Source organism: Perca flavescens, chromosome 14, assembly GCF_004354835.1.
Source record: "Perca flavescens isolate YP-PL-M2 chromosome 14, PFLA_1.0, whole genome shotgun sequence".
NCBI lineage: Eukaryota > Metazoa > Chordata > Actinopteri > Perciformes > Percidae > Perca > Perca flavescens.
The window spans coordinates 32,226,998-32,248,750 of NC_041344.1; the positions used below are offsets into that span (position 1 = coordinate 32,226,998).

Below are 21,753 nucleotides of genomic sequence, written 5' to 3' on the forward strand. Positions count from 1 at the left end.
ATATACCTCTGGAACACACAAAGTCTAGCTGCGAGAGAGAGAGAGAGAGAGAGAGAGAGAGAGAGAGAGAGAGAGAGAGAGAGAAAGGCCAATTCCCCTTGGATCCACACATTGTTTCCCCTCAGCCGATGGGGGATTCTTATCAAAATGCTGCCAGGACTATCATGAAAGGATATATGGTAATTATTGGACACACACACACACACACACACACACACACACACACACACACACACACACACACACACACACACACACACACACACACACACACACACACGGCTGATATAATGTGTCTGGTGTGGGGGCTATTTACATACCCTTCCAGAGTGCTTGTCACATTCAATTAATTACTCTCTGGCAGGGTGACAAAGATGATTAAACAGAATGATGAAAAATATTTCCTCATGCGGCTCCAAAGAAAACTAGTTTACTAGTCCTTTTTAAATGGAGCCAACTGATATAAAACAAGGCATGCTGTCTTGGTTAAAGTTAAAGGTGTTTTTATTTTCCTCCCTGAGAAGGATTACACCAGGCCCAGCATCACTCCCACTTTATCATCGTTACATCGGCTTCCTTTCAAGTTCAGGATCCAATTAAGGGGCCATCCACACGGAGACACTTTTTGACGCAAACGCACGTTTTGCATCGTTTGGGCCGGTCGTCCAACCGAATCCTGTAAACGCACTGCCTGAAAACGCACTTTTTGAAACCTGGTCCCAGGGTGAAAAAATTCGAAAACGGCTCCCGTTTGGCTTCGTTTGGACGGCGAAGACGCATATGTGCGAATCGATGAGGTCAACGTTAACCATCGCTAAAGTAGCTGACCGCTAAAGTAGCTGACCGCTACAGCAGCGACGATAATGTTAGCTGCTATGGCTAGCTGTTTATAAAGTGGAAGTAGACAACTTATCAACTAGCTGGCTAATCTGTCTGCTTATCAACTCCTTGAACGGATTATAGTATAGTGTCGATTATCAAAAAGACATTGGATCATTGATGTTTGATTGACTGCCGATGTTAGCTAGCAGGCGCGCTGCAATTATGTCCGATGGCAGACAGAACTGCATAATAAAAAGCAATCCAACAGCACGCTATACAATGTAAACAAAGACACGTTTTCTTGCGGCGGCCTTTATAAAATGAGCAGTGGTGAAAGTTATTATAGTCCACGGATGATGGTCGTGTTATGATGGGAAGGGATATATTCTTCTTCTCCGTTTTTGGTGAATTTCTGTAGCAGAAGCAGCGCCACCTATAGGCCTGGTATATGAAGTAGCGCGTTGAGTCTTTTACAAATGGATCCGTTTGGACGCACATTTTTTTTGACATGGTTCCAGGGAAGACGGGTAAAAAAAAAAAGATAATTTTGGTACATGTGGACGTGGCCTTGAAGTTCTTGTTCTGACATATAAAGCTTTGCATGGTCAGGCACCTGTTTATATCTCGGACCTGCTCCATCCTTACGTTACTAACAGGTCCCTCAGGTCTTCGGACCAGGGATTACTGGTGGTCCCACGCACTCTTTTAAAAACTAAAGGTGACCGTTCCTTTGAAGCGGTGGCTCAGACTCTGTGGAACGCCCTTCCTACTGTCTAAGGTGTACCGGTATACCTCTGTTCAGTCTTGTCCTGAACAGAGTCGCTAACAGTCACTAATAAGGACAGGCTACCGACGTTGCTCATTCTACGGACTAGAAGAAGAAGAAAAAGGTAAACAACAGCAGCACTGGCAGCAGCATTGACGTCAATGCTTCGATTTGATTGGATGAGCTACTTCGTCGGATCAAGCCTTTCATTCACCATAAAAGAACTCATCTTGACCCAGTAGGTTTACAAGAGAGACTTGCAGTCACTCGGAGAGTCCTGGTATCCAGTTGCCCTCAAACTCGTCCATGTTTTCACTTTGTCGAGCTGAGGACTCACTTGTTTAAACTCGCTTTTGTCTCGCATTTGTAACTTTGGGTTTTTAATATCTTTTATTTCCATTGGTATTTTATTTCTCTTTTGCTTGCTAATTTACTGTGGGTTTTACTGTACTCTAACCATTTTTATCATGTGCAGCACTTTGTGACTGTCTGTAAAAGGTGCTATATCAAATAAACGTATTATTATTATTACACTACCATTCCTTCTCCTGAGGAAAGGCAATGCAGAAAAGGAGTCAGAGAGGATGTTTGTAGGAACATCTGTGATCATGAGCTGTGCTTTATTCTTGGGGGGGGGGGGGGGGGCTGAAGCCTGTGGGGTAACGAGCTGCATCACAGCATCCGCTCACAACCCCTCACATCTGATGTCTTTCAGCAAACGCAGCCTATTTAACACTGTCGGATCAATTAGTAAGTGAGGAAAAGGGCTGGGGAGACGTGGAGCCTTTTGTTCAAACAGACAGTGCGTGAGGAGGTACAGTACAATTTAAAAGGGAATTTATCTCAGAGGAAGGTTTTTAATGCTGACAAAGTTCTTATCGTACAACACAACGGGCTGAATCAGAATTGTTGTGGTGAAACGTATAGGGTAAATCAAACACCGGGGGATGTGACAGCCTTGGTGGGGATTCGGGAGCAGTTAGAGTGAGGAAAATATCCCAAGGGGCATATGAATACAGGAATCTACATTTCAAGTAGTGCCGCGCCTCCCCCCCCGGCTTGTAGCCTATCTCCTGCCCGCCGCTGAAATACACTCGAGCAGCCCAAGTATAATTTTTCACATATGACTGAGGTCTCTAGACTGCAGCCGAGCTCCTTTCATTCTTTCACGAGGGCTCCTTTCAGCGCGGACATTCTTCAAGGAAGCCTCCCTTTACACAAAAATGTCATTTTCTATACAAACGTCTGCCTGTGAAATTTCTTTTTCCCCCCTCTGCTGTTTGGCCCTTTGTCAGGAAACATAAAGGCTTGCTTTGGCCAGATTAGCCTCGTCTTTGAGATCGGAGAGCCGACAAACAGAACCGCGGCGTGCCAAGGAGATCGCTCCGATTGGGACAGATATAGTACCTTCATAAAAACAGGTTTTCTGTCACTGCTAAAACATACACTGTGGCTGTGCATTAACACTGCAAGCAGCGTGGTTGAGGAATTGTTCTATTGTGACAGGTCAGAGGCTGAACCTCCATTTATGGAGCTGGCTGCAGATACAAACTTTTCAAAAGGGGGGGAATGGCTTTCATGATGTTACGTCTTTTTGATGAGATAACATAGTGAGCCAGCGGGTGCTGAACATGTACTATTTGTTTTTCAAAAATTACAAAAGAAGAGAAACAAATCTTTCAGTAAACCATGAAAACAATGGATGCAGCTGTTCACCTGAGATGTATTCTTACGGTCTTCCCAAAAAATAAAGCTTTGAATTAGGGCTGGGCGATATGGAGAAAATCAAATATCGGTTTCATTAACTATGAATAATCGGTATCAGTCAATCCCTAAAGAAAACACAGAAAAGGAAGCAACACCATCATAAGAACATAGAAAGACATCAGGTATCAGGATTGGTACTGGAAGAGAAAACACTGGGTCGGTGCGTCCAAACTCTTTTTCATCGGGTAGAAATATTTGGAGCGACTAAACCCAGCTGTTGCCTACATGCCTGAGAGCTTCCATGCATCAATGAGTTTCCCTGCTTTCTCAGCCCCACAGGAAATGCCTGGACTTCAAGAACTTGGTGCATGCGCTGCTAACCGTTACCTCCACCTCTAACACTGCTCCCAAAAGTCATCGGTTTGAGAAGAATACCAAATGCTTATTCAACAAAACCCTGCACACAATGAAAGCTCTTACTCAGATCTTGATTGGCAGGAGCGTATCGCTGTCTTTCACCACGCTCGGGAGGAAAATAAAAAAATGTGCAAACCGGTGGAGCCACGGCACAGTGCCTATCCCACCCTCTGGGAAGTGTGAGCAAACACAACACTGTTGATACAGTGAGCCTAATGGTAAACACTCTCTATCAGGTCAATGGCACAGATATAAATCTTTTTTATTTTTCCTTTAAACCTTGAGTCATATTCATGCTTCAGACTGCCTACAAGGTCCATTCATTAGACTTCAGCCTGAGCAAACAGTGGTGCAAATACAGCACAATAATCTACCTATGCTATTCATGTGACTCATTGAGCCGGCACAATCCATTCACACGGCTCACTCAGGCTCACACACACACACACAAAAGTGCCTCAGGTGTCGGGGGAGAATAGCCCTTTTAAAAACACACAATTAACAGGCTCGTACCTGCAATTTGGCGGTGGGTCCAAGGTTATCTCTGCAAGCTCTTTCTGGATTCTGAAACAAGAGAGAGAAGATCTGTGTTATATATAATCTCTCACACACACACACACACACACACACACACACACACACACTCTTTGTGGGGACCAGTCATTGACATAATGCATTCCCTAGCCCCTTACCCTAACCTTAACCATCACAACTAAATGCCTAACCTTAACCCTTACCCTCACCCTAACCATAACCTAATTCTATCCCAAATCCTAAAACCAAGTCTTAACCCTCAAACAGCCCTTTAAACTTGTGAGGTCCCCACAAGTGTACTGGACTCCCAGTTTTTGGACCCCACAAATATTTTTGGACCCCACAAATATAGTTGAACACACACACACACACACACACACACACACACACACACACACACACACACACACACACACACACACACACACACACACACACACACACACACACACACACACACACACACACCTCAATCTGTAAGTGTATGTACACTGAATATCTCATTGATTTTCTAATGAGCTCCAGAACACAGGAATGAGTCCTGTCACGCAAGATCAACACAGGGGATGCATGCACGCCTAAATATTTCCCTTTTTTTTTTTTAAACCCACACAATCATGAAATGATATTGATGTCAAGAGGGCATGTCGGATAAAGGAATCCTATATATCACATCATTAATTTAGCAGCTGATCGTGGTCCTGTCTCAGCCCTAGGGCTGGGCGATAGATCAATATTATATCGATATCGTGATATGAGACTAGATATCGTCTTAGATTTTGGATATCGTAATATCATGATATGACATAAGTGTCTTTTCCTGGTTTTAAAGGCTACATTACAGTAAAGTGATGTCATTTTCTGAACTTGGCCTCTTTTATTTTATAGGCTATTTTTATTTAAGATATTTTTTTTATTTAAATGTGCACCTTATGGAGCTTTGATTTAAAAAAAAAAAAAAAAAAAAAAAAAAAAAAAAAGGTACTCCTGTTGTTATACAGTATTTATGTTTACATTATATTGTTATTTGAACAGCTGAGCATTTAATCATGAACAAGGTGAAGAAACCTGTTTATTATTTATTCATTTGATTTTGCAACTGTTCACTGAAATAGCCGGTTTCTATGAAACTACTTGTGACATGTCATATTTGGCTTTGACTTTTACTGAACATTTACTCTCACTTTGCGGAAACAAATATCGGGATATATATCGTATATCGATATTCAGCCAAAATATATCGGGATATGACTTTTGGTCCATATCGCCCAGCCCTACTCAGCCCTCACGCTTTCAGGGAGCTGTTGGGAGCATTTCCACACCGGGCAGGTACATAAAAAAGGGTTTAATGAATAGAGCGTAGAGAGGTCAGATTTCTCCCTGGTTAAGTGTTCATTCCATAACTATGTTAGTGATTTGCCAACAAGGATCCAGCGGCCATGTGTTAAACTTTACGGTCACTCAGTCAGCTATGAATGCTGCGGTTATCCTCTCTCCGTGCAGAGAGCGCCATCTCGGCCTTATTTACAGATGATGATGAAGCCCTAAACTCTCAATGTTTCCACTTTTGACTTTTTTACAGTGGTTTGATGGATGTACTGTATGTTTCCATGCTTTTTCCACAACATTATATAGACTGCGAGTAAAAGTGCTTCTATGACCTTAAATATTTCTTTTCTTCTTGGTTTGTTAAGAAGCAAGGTTTTTTTTTTCTACCGTTATAAGGCTTAGGCGCAGCACCCAAGCTCTTTTGGGCAACCCCTAAGCCGAATGAATGTAAAATCAATGTGAGCATCAAAACTAACTAACTTTCAGGGTTCAACAATAAGGGTTGCCCAATGGCCCGGGGCAAGTTAAACGCCACTTTGGGCAAGTGGCGTTTAACTTGCCCGTTCAGGCGTCATCGTATCATAATCCTTTAATTTTAATTTGCCGTTTTGATGCTTTCAACGTTTGACTTTTTTTTTACATTTACATTTGGTGCTTTTTGACTTTTTTTAACGGCATTTTTTTTTTTTACTTCGGGCAAGTTTTTTACCTGCCCGAGCAGACAAGTAAAAAAAAAACTTAGCGTTGAACCCTGCATTTTTTGTCAGATCTAATGATTGCAGTTGGTCCCAAGTGGACTTCTTAAATGAATACCACTCAAAAAGACAAAACTTGCTAATTATCTGCTCTAGCTTCTCCAATGTTTTAGACACACATATGGTCCAAATAAATAAAAATAAAAATTATGTGAAATTGCATGTGCTTTTTGATTGAGAAATTTTCTTGAGGGAGGACCCCTAGACCCCCCGCCAAATACGTGCACCTATCTCTTCCACAAAACTAGGGAAAACACTTGGTTGCTTTTTCTAGAAGGTTTATTTTTCTCTCTCTCTTTCTGTTGCGGTTTGATTAAAAAAAAAAAATTCAACAAAAAGCATTGAAATATGTGAAAGGCTTGCATCTTGTATTCCCCAATTTTCACTCTTTGGATGCCATGCTATTCCAGAAGGACTTTGCATTGATGAATCTGGCAGCTGACTTATGCTTATGCTGCCATCATTACCGCGGTGGCAGAGTTCAACCAAAACACCGACGGTGGAAGCAGAGAGAGGTTTGGGTTAACGGCAGCCGGCAGAGACCCCCTCCGACAGGCGAAGATGGTCTGTGAGAATGTGGAGGTTATTCACTCTCAAATCACTCGTATGAAATTAGTTATGACACAAGCTTTGAAAAACTAACATTAACATAACGCTTCTGCCCGACCTCCGCAGTGTGGAGGGTAAAGTGCTGTATGGAGGAGGTAATCAAACACAGCAGGAATGACTTGCTAGCTCAAGATTTAAATCATCAAAGCGCTTGAAAAAGTGACATCTAGGGAAAGCTATTGAGTGAAAACTATTCCAGCATATATACTTTTTTTAGGCACACATTTTTTGACCGAATATCCTCTAAAGTATCGAGGATCGTGGCCGGGTTAGCTCAGTTGGTAGAGCAGGCGCACAACATATGTAGGTTTACTCCTCGACAGCGGCCACAGGTTTCGACTCCGACCTGCGGCCCTTTATTGCATGTCATCCCCCTCTCTCTCCCCTTTCATGTCTTCATCTGTCCTGTGGAAATAAAGGCCTAGAAATGCCCCAAAAAATATTCTTTAAAGTATTGAGGATCGTCATTCAATATCCAATTTCAATACCTAAGGAGTAAATCTCATCGGCGTCAGTGAGCCAATAAGAATGCAGCATGCTTCTACCAAGATCTCATAATGTCTGTGATTGGCTATCTAACGTTACACGTCGTAGTGACACGCAGGAAAAACTCTACGTTACACAGAGACGGCTTACGCAGTAGGAGCTGAAAACATTTTTTAAAAAAGAGGTGTGCCGTGTAATGTATAATGTTGTAATTTCTTTTTGTTTCATAAAATTGGTATCGAAAAAAGTATGGTTTAGGAACCGGTATAGAAGGCACGGTACTGGTATCGGTATCGAACGATACCCAGCCCTAAACTTTAAGAGTTTCATTTTTATATTGTGTTATTTAGACAAGGCATCAACCAGTTGAGAAAACAATCTCACCGCAGGATTAGCACGTAGCTGTTCTGGAGCTTTCGATCATATGCCATGATCTTCATCAGTAGATGGAGTTTGCCCAGTTCTTATCGAATTGTATGTACAATTTTCTTTTGTTCAGAGTAAGCACTTCTTGGCCATGTTGGCTCACTTAAAAGCAACGGGGAAAACTCCATCTCCTGATGAAGATCATGAGATATGAGCAAAAGCCCCAGGTACTAGGTACTAAATTAAGGTACTAATAGATTGTTTGCTAAACAGCGGTTTCACAGGTTCCCAGAAATGTAACTACATGTCGCGGCGACGCAGACCACAACAACTGATTGGTCCGTTTGGCCGTGGCTTGGTAGCGTTGCATTCCCCCGACTCATTTCCTGGTTCTCCTTCTCCATCAACAACATGAAATCAAGGAGAGGGTTAACTTCTTCTGCTCCAGATCTCCCACCGTGGTCAGAAAGAACAGGGGAGACACTTTGGTTCTCTCACTATGACTCTAGAGTTGGTACTCGCTCCGAAGCTAATCACAGTCACTCTCTCACTTGCTCTACCACACGCTCCCCACGCACACACACACATATCGGCTCTGCTATTCTCTTAAGATTATCTCCTAAGAGATACCGTAGAACAACGCAAGACACAACAGCGCACATATATGAATCCTAACAACTGAGTAGGCCACTTACATAGGCTACGGAATAGGCTCTGCAGACTATGTACAACCATAAATGAGCCTTTAGCGAACACTCAAAGTGCTTTACATCCAGAGCATGTGTATGAAGGTAAATATGGTGCAAAACGTGAGAGCTTGTAGAATACAATGTGAGAACTTGCAAAACAAAAAATCTGAACTTGTAGGTTAAAATTTGCACTTGTAAAATTTAAATTTGCACTTGTAAAACTAAATAAAAAAAATATTCACACATGTGATCTGAATTTGAAGTCACAAAAAGAAAAAAAACAGGAGTGCTTGTAAAAACAATCTGAACTTGTAAATTGAAATTTGCACTTGTAGAAAAAATATTCACAAATGTGTAGATTGATATTGGCATGAACACAATGACAGCTGCAAACTTCTAATGCAACATTTACTCGTGTACTTTATTTATTTATTTTTTTACTCAGGTTCATTTTCCATCACAACCACAATTCAGTGATTACAACCTCTCGAATCTGTCCCTGTATGCGCTCTCTCGCATCACAAAATGGCGAATCTGCGCCTCGACTTTTGCAACACTTGTTGCGATACATTTGGTGCAAAACTAATTTGTACCTGTGGACTTAGGCTGTGGAGCTCTGAGCCAACAGAATGGGGAAAGCAGGGTTTCTATCGCCAGATGAGGGACAGCTCGGTCCGGCTTATTTAGCTATGTAGCATGGAAACCTGGTGGAATAGCAAGCTAGCGTTAGCTAACTAACCAACCAGCCTGCTTCTAAATAAATACCGTTTAATTATCTTAGCACTTTTTAACAGTCAAACTGAAACACTGGCGGTGAGCTCCAGGTCCTGCAGCCGCAGACGGACCGTCACCAGTAGGGATCGGCCTGCGGAGCAACGTCGCTATTATCGCCAGAAAGCTTCGCTGCCGACCTCGACCTGCAGTCGGAGCTCCAGCGGGACACGGAGATCCCCGCACCCGGTAGCAGCGGCACATCCCCCGGCCATGACCACAGCTTGCTTTGCTGATGTTGTGCCCACATTTTGCATCACTGCCAATCATTGCACCTGCTTGAGCAGCAACAATAGCTTGTAAAAAAATAAATTTTTTACAAGTGCAAATTTTTGTTTTACAAGTGCAAATTTTAATTTTACAAGTGCAAATTTTAACATACAAGTTCAGATTTTTTGTTCTGCAAGTTCTCACATTGTATTCTACAAGCTCTCACGTTTTGCACCATATTTACCTTCATACATGTGAGCAGAGCATGTGAGCAGAGCAGAGCGCGAGCCAGCAGGGAGCTTTATGTCTTCATAGCATTAATAAAAAAAAGAAGATACAATTTCTTTTGAAAGACAAACTTTTGGTCTTCAAGATTAAATCTGATATTTGTTGCTGCCAAATCGGTTTGTCTGGGGGCGGTGTACAGTTATGTTGAAGCCTGATCATCAGATCTGGCTGAGCTGGTGGTGTCCCAATTACAAAAGGGCACATGAAGTGTGCTGCATCCTCACAAGCCTGGACTCTGGAAATTCAGCTTGCCAAGTGCAAACTCCCAAGGATGCAAGCTCCAACACTGCACATTCTCCGTTATATTGAGAAACAAAAAGAGTCCATTTGTTCTCCTTTTCCATTCCCTTTGCATCTTGACTTCACATCGCTTCCATGCTATAGCTCAAAATGTTCAAGTGGGCTATAAAGCAAAATAATAATAATAATTGACTACTCATATTGATCATGCTGTCGGTTCGCTCAGCTGTTTGTTAGCCGGGACAAAAACAATTTGCTATTGAAAGGGAGAGGAGAAAGACAAGAGGTCGATATTGACGTGATATACTGTTTCAGCATCGACATGGCAACGAACGGATGTGCAATAGTCACACGGCAAAGCAATGTGGGGCTCATTTACATAATACAGAAGCATTCAATTCAGTTTTAAAGGCGTAAACAACACAAACAGCTTCAGCATTTATTTATTATTTAGTTTAGTTTATTTAGTTTAGCAGAAAGTAGGGTGATGAAGTATTAGGCCAGCTACACACTGGCTGCGTGGCGTGAGCGTGGCGTTTCTGTTGCGTGGCGGCTGCGTGGATTTTTCTACGTCTTTACACACCAGAAAGGTGTCTGACGCGCTGCTGCTGCTGCTGCTGCTGCTAGTCTTGTCTGGACACATGGATGTTTCCCATTGATAAAATGAAATACCATGTTAAACATAAATATATACGGATTTGATTACAGCAAAGACAACGTTGGCAGTATTGACGGCAAAATAGGCTACCGAATATTTCGTTCTGTATTGACAGGTGCATTAGAAAATCAATATTTTTTTAAAATTACATTTATATATCTGCATTTATATCAAAATCTAGAGACTTTCAAACATCAACATGTCATTTATTAATATGAATGTGTGTCTAAATGACATATAAACATCTTTTCCTATTCTATTTTGCCTGGAAATGCTTCCAACTCGCTTGCGTGTCGCGTGAAAAATAGGCGTTGGTTCTATTTCTAGCAGGCACGCGTTTTCGGTGCAGTTGAGACGCGTAACGCAGGCTGTGTGCAAGCTCTAATCTGTTAACATGGGAGCCGAAATATAAACAGACACGATCACGCCACACATCCAGTGTGTAACCGGCCTTAGAGCGCCAAATTCAGCATAAGGAGGCAGGTATGGGTGGTGGATGGGTCGAACAAACAGGAATTTCACCCAGGAGACCAGGGTTTGTGTCCCATTTGAAAATAAAAAAGTAAACAGCAGGGTTTTTTTAACTTTACGGTACAAACGGAGTTACATCATGTATGGCTTCACGTGCAGAAGTGGAAGTAAAGTAACGTCCGATTGAATCCCAAACCACAATCTTTTTCTAAACTTAAGTAGTTTTTGTGCATAAACCAAACTGCGACCGTTTCAATTACGACTCATATTTACGTTTATAGTGGTGGCGCCCTCTAGTGGCCGTAGACGGAGCAAAGAAGTTAGTAGGGTGACGAAGCATTAAGCCCGGGACACACAGAGCCGATTATCGGCCGTGGGACAGTCTGGCGAGGTCAGTGACTCGAGTCTGTTCGGTGTGTCCCGTGCTGTCGTCCGTCTGGGGGGCTGTCGGCGTTCACCTGACATGTTCAGTCGGCGGCAGGGCAGTTGGGACTCACCCGGAAACGGGGAGCGGAATGAGGTGACTAGAGTCTCTCAAAATCTGACGAAAATCTTTTAAACTGACCTTTGTTGAGCTGAAATGAAGACAGATTCAGCAACTGCACGGCCTATTTCTCTCTTCAAATGTTCTCAGAAACATGTTTCAGTGAACTATTTTAGTACAATATGAGATCAGATTCTGAAGGGCCGCCATGACAGTCTGGCTTTGAATTTCCAGAGAAAACAAACCCATGTGACGCGTTCGTCCAATCAGGTTTTCATTTCTTGGGCAACAATCCAGATTAGCGCCGCCTGCTGTTATAGAGATGCATTACGTCTCGTCTCGTCTTTTTGGTGTGTTCTGTGGCACTTTTTGGACCTCGGGGACACGACTGATCATTTCCACTGGCTTTTCTGCCGAGGTTCGGCCGTCTGGTTGGTGTGTAACCACTTTTAGAGAGCCAAATTCAGCATAAGGGGGGAGGTATGGGTGTTGGGTAGAACAAACACAGGACAAAGCTATGTCATGTTCCCCATCGTGTGCGTGAACCGGAAGTAAAGTAACGTCAGATTTCAACCCAAAACCACGATCTTATCCTACCCTCTCCTACCCGAGGTTGGCGGTGTACGGGGTTTGAAATATACCGTGTGTTGACTTCCCCATAAAAAGTACTCCTGGAATGTACTGTACATCATAGGTCGGTTGGTTGGTTGGGGATACATAACACATAACTAAGAGTATCCAAGGGGAGGATTTTCCTTTAAACTCTTCCGGTGAGAAAAGGACACACAACTCACTTGGAGAAGGAGGGGAAAAAAAGACACATATTTGCAAAGGAGCCTGTAATACAATCTCCACGGTTATGGAGTCATTCTCAGCTCGAGTGCGTGCCGTGTAATTTTATCTGCAGTATTTCCTGAGGTGGCACATTTTGAAGGCTGAAGCAGGGGACCTGTTAGAGAGAGTGGTGCAGTGAACAAGGCCGGGGAATCCAAAAGGGGGAAAGCACTGATTATAGTGTGAATTCCTCATGCTTTCGTGCATGGCCTTTTTAACCAAACACTTGCTTTCTCTAATGTTCCACAGCTCACTGCATTTGGAAATCCCTTGAGACACTGCAAGCGCTAAACTATTACATTCTGCAAGCCTCGACAAATGCAAATAAGTCAATATCATCGGAGCCTGGTTTTTATGATGGAAAACACCGGCTTTTGGTTTGTGTGTGGAGCAGCCGATGATTTATTACAGGAACTAGCACTGAAGAGCGACTAAATAACACAGCGCCTGTCAACCTTACTACAAAATTGTAACCCTCGAGGTCCTTATTTTTTATGTTGTATCCATCACTGGCGATAAGAAGTCATCTCTGTATTTATTTCACAACAGTCTGCTGTGTCCACAGGATTTTTCCCCCCAGGAAATATCTGGCGCAGAGTAGTTACGAGAGCAAATGCAGAGGCTTCCATTAAAGTAAACCCCAGGGAGTTCTGACACAAAGAGACAGTTACCACACTTGGCTACTGTATATGCTGGCCAAAATGAGTAGATGGTTTAGATTTAGTTTTATGCCACTGGGAAAATACTGTCCAATCTATATTTTGGATGACCCTTAAGAAGTGACCCTTAAGAAGTCAGTATGCTTCAACCAACCATGACTGATTGAAGAACCAACTTCAATCAACCTGCCTGCCCACACCTTTCCAATGTCAGAATTGGAGGGCTGTGTCAGGTCACTTTTGTTAATCTCTGAAGCTAATAAAGCGACAATCACCCCCACTTCACACAGAGATTGGCCAGGTGTGGGAAAGAAGGCAGGGTTTGACCTTTTCGGTCAACATCTCTTTTTCCAATCACAACTACTTGTCACTTTTTGTATGCAAATGTGTGCACTAGAAACACTAAAATGGCCTGTGCGGAAAGTTGTCCGACAGCATGCACAGTTATCTCTATCTGAATGATTATTATGTCTCTATGATGGCAGGCTTTTCAACCCGCCTTTTATTAGTGTATTAACACTTTTTCCAAGCATACCCTGGCCTTTAGTGCCTGGTCACACATGGCAACATTTTTAAACCCAATTTAATTGATTTCAAAAGAAATGGGTGTGATCAGTGGATTAGTTTGCAGTGGGGAAGTAAATCCCCATGGAGTGTTCTACTTTGACACACAAATTTGCTCTGTTAACAAATTACACATGTCCTGAGAGTACTGACCTTTAGCACAAATATGTTCCCAGTAACTGCTGAGGGAACCAGTATACTCCATCTGTTTGTCTGATGGTCAAGTAGCTTCAGAAACCCCCTGCCTTCCGTCCCACTCACAAACACCTGTCCGATATCAAATTACGGTATCCAACCATTTCTATAACTTTCCAAAAAAACAACAATCCGAGATTCACACCTACTTCACGTCGTGAGCTGTATGGAGGTTGCAAAGGAGCATGGGTTTAAATTTCTCTCTCAAGCTCTCTTTTTCCATTCTTTACACAACTATTTCCGTCCCTTTTGTGTGAAGTGTGAACAACCGAGTGCAACACTATGAATGTCTTCCGACAGAAACCGTCTGGCCTGAAGTGTGTGTTCTTGTCCCCATATTTAAATTATATTTTACATCACCACTTCTTTAATAGTATAACACAGCCCTTAACTGACTGTCCAGATAGCAAGAGCACAAGTAGAAGACAGTACATCACCAAGCTTGTAGCAAAGACACATTATTAAATCCTGCATTCTGCTGGCCCACGTTATGGTTTGACTGGGCACTTACAGTACAGGTTTTCATGCTCCTTTGGTTGCATTCAAGTGGCACCACCCACCCTTCAAGGTTTGATTAATACACTCTAATTTGTATGCTTTAAAATTAAGATAAGTTGAATTGTGTACTTTTATTTTGGCGGCAATGCTTCTAGCACTTCTAGTAGGCTTGTTCTACCACCTATTGTGACTGCAGCTGCCAATAACAACCTTTCCCACTGGCCAAAAGAACATCTGGCTTTGGACTGCAGCGGGACGGGTTACAATCGGCTTTCATTCCCAGGACAAATGACTCTGCAGTAGTCTGCAGGGATGGAAACACGACACCCAGGTGGACACGCTCATTTTTTATCCTTTTCTGGCGCTGTGATATGCCGCTTGTCGCCTCCGTCGGTAACTTCTGTGACTCTTCTCTGTGAATCTCAGCCACAAATTCTGTCCGTCTCCGGTAAAGCAGCGCTTAGTCTACATCGACGACGATTCATTTACCGGATTGCTCCAGTGCCACCGGAAATTCTGCCGGATGTCCATCCCCTTCCTCTTCCTTTGTGTTGGCGTTCTAACCTCTGGTGGATTTGTGAGGACTATGGTTAACTGCTCCTCAGATCTCTGCAGGGTAAATCCAGACAGCTAGCTAGACTATCTGTCCAATCTGAGTTCTGTGTTACACGACTAAAACTACTTTTGAACGTACACATGTTCCACCAAAACAAGTTCCTTCCTGAGGCTATTTTGCAGAGGCATCGTTATTGCCGCCCAAGAGGACTGTGATTTGCTTAAAGAAATGCCAATAAACCAAAGCATGTTTTTCTCCCATCACGGAATGCTGTGTGGACTAGCCAGACCTTCCTCTGCAGTGCTGTGGAGGAAGGTCTGGCAATTGCAATGCGAGACTAGGCAGCGCTTGATCATCGTTTCAAATTAGTCGGGTCTGAGTTTTAAAGAGAGACTGAATAAGAATAAGACTGAATAAGCCTCCATGTTGCTTACTAGTGTTTACTACTAGTTGACACACAAGGAAAAAAAAATTAAAAGGCATACTCTCTCCTATACTGGCATTGGGAAATGATTCTATTGCATAATTTTTGTGTATATACATGATCATTTAGGTGGAAAAAGGGTATAAGTGGCGAGGATAACAATGTCTCTCTCAACAGCTCTGGTATCAGCATCAACACATGAGCTGAACTGGCTGTGCTGCTTGCCAAGATTACCTTATCAGATAACAACTGCTGTTGTCCCGTGCCATCACCCCGTGATGCCCATTGCCAACCGTCATGTCCAATGCCAACCTGCCATGAACTGGTTTCTAAACTGAATCAGTGCTGTGTTCACTGGGAACTGGGCAAAAACACCAGGGGTGAGTTTAAAGTGAAAAATAATAATTTATGATAATAATGTATTCTCTTTATTGATCCCCAGTGGGGGGGAAAGTCAGGCACTGGCTCTTTCTGGTTGAATTGATGTGTTTAATCCCTAACAGTGAACATCATTTTGCAGCAGCCTTTAAGATTTGATCAGATAAGTGGGAGGATAAAGTCAATATGTTGACAGAAAAACCCGACAGAGGCAGTGACGTGTGAACACAACCCGCTTCAGGACAGCTATCAACACATTTGAAACCTCACTTTCAGTGCTCTCTTATAAGAGGTCAAAGAGGGTGCATTGGACTGCAATCCTACGCTGCTGTAGTAACTGCTACGAAGACTTAAAAACAAGAGGTTCGATAAACAAAAAAAGAACTATTCCTTGCATTGATTTAGGGGCTAGGGTTGAACTCTGTACTTTTTTGGGTACCGACCGAATTTACGTTGGTACTACCGAGGACCGATTCACGTTAAATCATACGGGTGCCAAATTTCGGTACCCGAGATCGCGTAAGCATGAGCAAATCTGTCCTCTCTGCATGTTGACAGAGAGCTGAGCTCTCCTCTGATACACACACACGGAGGGAAACAACGATTTACCCTTGATTTACCCTGCAGAGATCTGAGGAGCAGTCAAAAATAGTACTCATTAATCCACCGAATTTGAAATTCCAACACAAAGAAAGCGAAAGGAAATGGAAAATACATGCATCCGGCGGAATTTCCTTCAGCCCCGGAGCAATCCTGGAAGTGGAACGTCAAGGATATAGACTAGAGTTAAGGTAACCCTAACCAACTAACAATCAATCAGTGGTGGAAGAAGTATTCAGATCATTTACTTATTTACCACACTGCTGTTACAAGCAAAAGTCAAGCATTGAAAATGTGACATCATTTTAAGTATCATCAGGAAAATGTATTTAAGTAAACAAACTCAATGTAGAATTCTCCTCCCATTGTAGAAAGTGTAAAGGATCCAACCAGTTGTGTGTTTAATGGTCTAATCATCTCAGCTGGACTTGTAGCCTTTATATTGTTGGCTAGTTAACTTTAGAATAAAACATCAGATTTTATAAACTACATGTGTTTTGTGTGCAAAATCCTTAATGTATAAAGTAACTAAAGCTGTAACAGATGAATGTAGTGGAGTAAAAAGTACAATATTTCTCTCTGAAATGTAGCGGAGTAGAAGTAGAAAGTGGCATGAAAAGAAAAGACTCAAGTAAAGTACAAGTACCTCAACATTTGTTAAGTACAGTGCTTGAGTAAATGTACTTAGTTACATTCCACCACTGCAATTGATCAAATTATCATTTCGGCACTTAGCCTCGTCCACAGAAGAATTACAGCCTGCCCTGCTTGGCTTGACAGACGATCTCTGGAAAAACCCGGACACAACACAGCAGCGAGCGGCCATCTCCGGAGACGGAGGAATAAATCCACAACATAAGAAAGTGACAGATGACCACTTGAAGAGTTAAGTTGAGCCATCAGGGCAGAGTGAAGGACACGCAGTAAAAGAGCAGCAAAACTACCTCTTGGCGCTGGTGGAGAGCTTGGCGGCCGTCTTGCTGGAGATTTTGGCCTCCTTCTTCTTGGGCTGGGTCTGGTCGCGCTGCTCGGGGCCCGGCTGCTCCGGGGGAGCCGCCTCCCTCTGCTCGGCGTCCGAGCTTCCCCCACTGGTGTTGGGGCTGTCGTCCGGCCTCGGCTGCACCTCACTGGACATGCTGACACTACGCACGCACACGCGCACACACACACACACACACACACACACACACACACACACACACACACACACACACACACACACACACACACACACACACACACACACACACACACACACACACACACACACACACACACACACACACACACACAGTTATGCATAATGAATACACAAAGACAGCTCCTTGAAAACTAAGCATAGGCCTGTAACAATTATTGCATAATTGTCTAATTGTCAATTATTTCACAAAATTGCGGTTTCTCAGCTAACATTAGCTAAGGAGTATGACTGGTAATTCTAATTATATAAGTGATTATTGGTCGGACTATATATTTGTATTATTATTTCAATTGTTAGTTGCTGGCATGTGACCGTACACATGTTCATAAGAACAAATATGACAAGGGGGGAGCAGTTAGAAAACATGTTTTATGATAATAAAGTTGTTTACTTCATAGGCTGTGCACCTTTGTTATTACATTATCTGGGTCACATAACACTGATATAACCAAAAGATGTATCCTGGGTTTCATTCAAAACTTTAATTTGTTCTAAAAAGTAATACAAAAATACATATTTTTTCAAATTTGACTGACAGAGACAATTATAGTTTTAATCGCAATTATTAGACAATTAATTGTACAGCAACATTTGGAATTGTTCAAAATTAGCACCATCCATCAGCTAAATGCTGGTAAAATATGCATGTGGCTGGTAGATTTGAACATTCACTAGCCATTTGGCTGGTGGACGAAAAAGTTAATTTTGAACCCTGGATATGGTTGGAATGCCCAAAAAGAGCTAATGAGTGGACCTTGAGTTAAGATTGTTTTAGAAAACTACTATTCCAAGGTCCAGGGTTGAACAATAAGGGTTGCCCGATTGCCCGGGGGCAAGTAAAACGCCACGCCGGGCGAGTAAATATAACAACTGCCCGTTGGGGTTAAAAACAAAAAGTTTCAATAATTCCATTCTGACCATCATCGTATCATAAATTACGTTATTCTCTCACCCATCTCCCCTTGCCCATGTCGGAGAAAGCTTGTCGAATGATTTGATTTGAATGAGCCATTGGCCAATCAAGAGTTGAGTTGGCCCTAGTGACGCGTAAAAAGATGGCTGCGTACAAGCTAAAGCAAAAGAGAGCGTTTCTAGCGTCCTGGAAGAAGGCGTTTTCTTGGATGGCAGTAGAGGATGTCGAAGAAACAAATGCAATGTTTTTCATAGTTTGCCGCAGGTTTGAGTCCAAAAGTGGATAATTAAAAAAACACAACTTGTATAGGGCCATTAAAAATTGACTTTGGGCAAGTAGAATTTTTTTGTCCCTATTTTTTTCCTCATGCCTAATTCCCTCCGCCAAGTTGTTGTTTTGGATGCGGTCCGTCTGTTTGTCTGTGTGTCTGGTGGAAGGGTGTAGCACGGGCCAAAGAAGAACCTATTAAATCTTGGAGCGGATCCGAATCACAGGGCGGATAGTTTTTCACTTTCAAGAATTGCGAGAGAGGGCATCTGTGCTGCTTTCATGTGGTGTTAAAATAATGAGAAAAACAAATGTTCACGCGAAAGCCCCCTCAAGACGGAAAGCTAACATTGGAGATAGGGCGTGCCTTCGTTGTGATCTGTGCTCTCCAGGTGCGCTTCTATCTTAGTTTTATGTTTAAAATGACAGAACATTTGTGAAAAATGTTTATCACAATTTCCCACTTACTTGTTCAAAATGTCTTCTTTTGTCTGACCCATGAATTAAAACTGCAATAAATTGTTCCAAAGAATTGTGAACAAAAGGAACACACAGCCCGTCTTGCTTTGGAGAGACTTATATTTTGTGTGTTTTGTGTTAATGTTCAAGTTAAATATTTTAAAGCTCAAATAAAAATATGATCTTAAAAAAAAAACTTTGATTATTTCTGAAAAGATGCATCTGTTTAACCAATTACCTGAATGGCAATGTGTGTTTTTATCAGTGTTTTATTCACCAGTTTACCAATTTTTTTGTGAGATATGATGTGATGCTTGTTCATTAACATGATGAAGATCATGTAGTACTTACTTCTTTCCCTTTTATTCAATAATCCGAACTAGTTTAAACAATAGACCAACATCACCCTAATTATATAAACCTACTCTGATTTAAAAGAGCAGGAGTTTTGAAAACCTGAGCCTGGATTAATAGGCATTTTTCCGCAAATTTTCATTTTGCAGACATTTTACGCATCAAATCAAACAAGATTTTTTTTTATTATTAATCGATAGCCTAATTAAAATAATCGTTAATTTCAGCCCTAGGTCATATCCTCCCAACAGAGCTATATTTGGAGCCACACATCTTTTTCCTCATCCTCAGATTGGCTCATGTTGATACACGCCTTCAATCTCAATAATAACAGACACCTACAAGGCCATGTTCACTCAATCCAATTCCTCCATCACTATGTGTGTGTGTGTGTGTGTGTGTGTGTGTGTGTGTGTGTGTGTGTGTGTGTCTCTATTTGTACTTCAAGGTGAAGGCCTCTATTTACATTCATACGTCCGGTATGAAAAATGAATGATACGGATGAATGAGTGTTTGGGCATTTTTTGCTGCATGCTGTTGAGCCGAAATGAATATCCAATTGGACAGTAAGTAAGGACAGGTTGTTCAATAAACATGACAGCGGCTTTGGCAAGCTGACTCGACTTCTGACATTTGACAAACAGCCACTGCAAGCAGTCTATCTGATGCAATTAACTGCATTTGGTGGTGATCTGATATATGAGATCATTGGGGGGGATTATATGAGTTAGGATGATACAGAGGGGCATCATTTCAAAAGGTTATAGGCTGTGGTGAGTGGAATCCTCTCTCAGATAAGCTGTTGTTTTTTTTCTGTGGGAAATGGTGTGTTTCCAGTTGTCAGGTAAGAACACACACACTGTAAAGTAAAAGTTGCAGACAGAGCAGTGAATCTACCGGGCAGATGTGTTTTCCCCTTGAGGTGTGAAACTGTCAAAACAGCTCAACCAGAACTATCAACCTAGGGGAAGCTTCCCACATCGCGTGTAGGGTAGGCCTACAGAAAATCACACCGTAGAGAACCCACGGCCCCGACGCCTTCTGTTCCCTTCACTGAAGGAGACCAGCTTGTCAAAGTCACTTCAAACATTTGGCAGATAGCTACATGAAGCCTCGCATTTAGCCAAACACTTCGTCGTATTTTATTTTACTTTAAACCTTTACTAAATGTACGTTAAGTATGTTGTAGTAAACAAGCCAGGTCTTTTAAAAAAATCTTTCTTATACATTTCGTCGCACTGTCTGTTGACGTTATTTAAGTGGGAAAGGTTTTGGGACTGCCTGGCGAGCTATTGCAGAAGTTAAATTGTATTGGACTTAAGGGCTGTTTGGTGCAATGGGTGTACACCGAATGAAACGGTGGCTGTTAACGATTTTTAAAATCTCCTTTACGGCATCCCCCGTGGATTATATATACACGGTTAAAGAAGAGTAGATTTGAAATGATTGATATTTTGCAACGAGTTCGGGGAGACGTTCTTGCTATTCAGCACCATGCAGACAACGCACGTAACGTTATCGGGCTAATGTTATGGAGCCCCCCGGGCACTCACCGCCCGGGTCCCCTGGCTTTACTGGCTATCTGCGGGGAGTGAACAGCAAGCCAGCCTCGTTACGAGACATCTTGATGTAGATAGAACGAGATGAAGCTCTACAGCACACTTATCCCATATCTAGCCTATCCAGGGTCGGAGCTCGCACTGACCACTACCAAATCTGCTCCAGCACAAAAGACAGAATGGATGCCCCCCCCTCTCTTTTCCCCAACCACCGCCCCCTCCCTCTAGAAGATAACGTAATAAACCTTTATCCTGTTTGTGGAGTTGAGTATTTAGAGGAGAATATGGGCGGCTCACCTTTATAAGCAGGCTGGACGCACGGCGGCAAGAGAAATGTGTAGTATTGTCCCCGGTATATTCCGTAATCCGTAACACTGGCTGTCCGCTGCTTTCCGCCCGTTGCTTTGACTGACTGTGAGAGAATGTGGCAAACCGCGACTGTCAAGTTATCTGGAATTACACGCATCGTTTCCGGTTAAAGGTGGCAAAATAAAAGCCGAAATGAGCATGTTCTCCCGTTTGTAGTTATTCAAGAGAAACATGAGTGAGTTGACACATTGCAATAATATATTTTATTGAATTCATATTCATAATATAATATTCAATTCAATTCAATGTTATTTACAGTATCAAATCATAACAAGAGTTATCTCAGGACACTTTACAGATAGAGTAGGTCTAGACCCCATT

The 21,753-nt window shown here is 42.4% G+C and overlaps 1 protein-coding gene across 1 annotated transcript in view; it reads right to left on the bottom strand.

The window, feature by feature from the left end:
• The window catches only part of LOC114567899 (ubiquitin-conjugating enzyme E2 E2), an 88,718-nt gene extending 67,205 nt beyond the window's left edge, over window positions 1-21,513 (bottom strand). The window contains exons 1-3 of the mRNA XM_028597120.1: window positions 21,361-21,513; window positions 17,255-17,452; window positions 4,226-4,276 (exon numbers count right to left, since the gene is read on the bottom strand). Coding sequence (XP_028452921.1) covers window positions 4,226-4,276; window positions 17,255-17,445 — 242 coding nt within the window. The 5' untranslated portion in view covers window positions 17,446-17,452; window positions 21,361-21,513. The remainder of the gene's footprint in view (window positions 1-4,225; window positions 4,277-17,254; window positions 17,453-21,360) is intronic.
• Window positions 21,514-21,753: the final 240 nt, after the last annotated feature.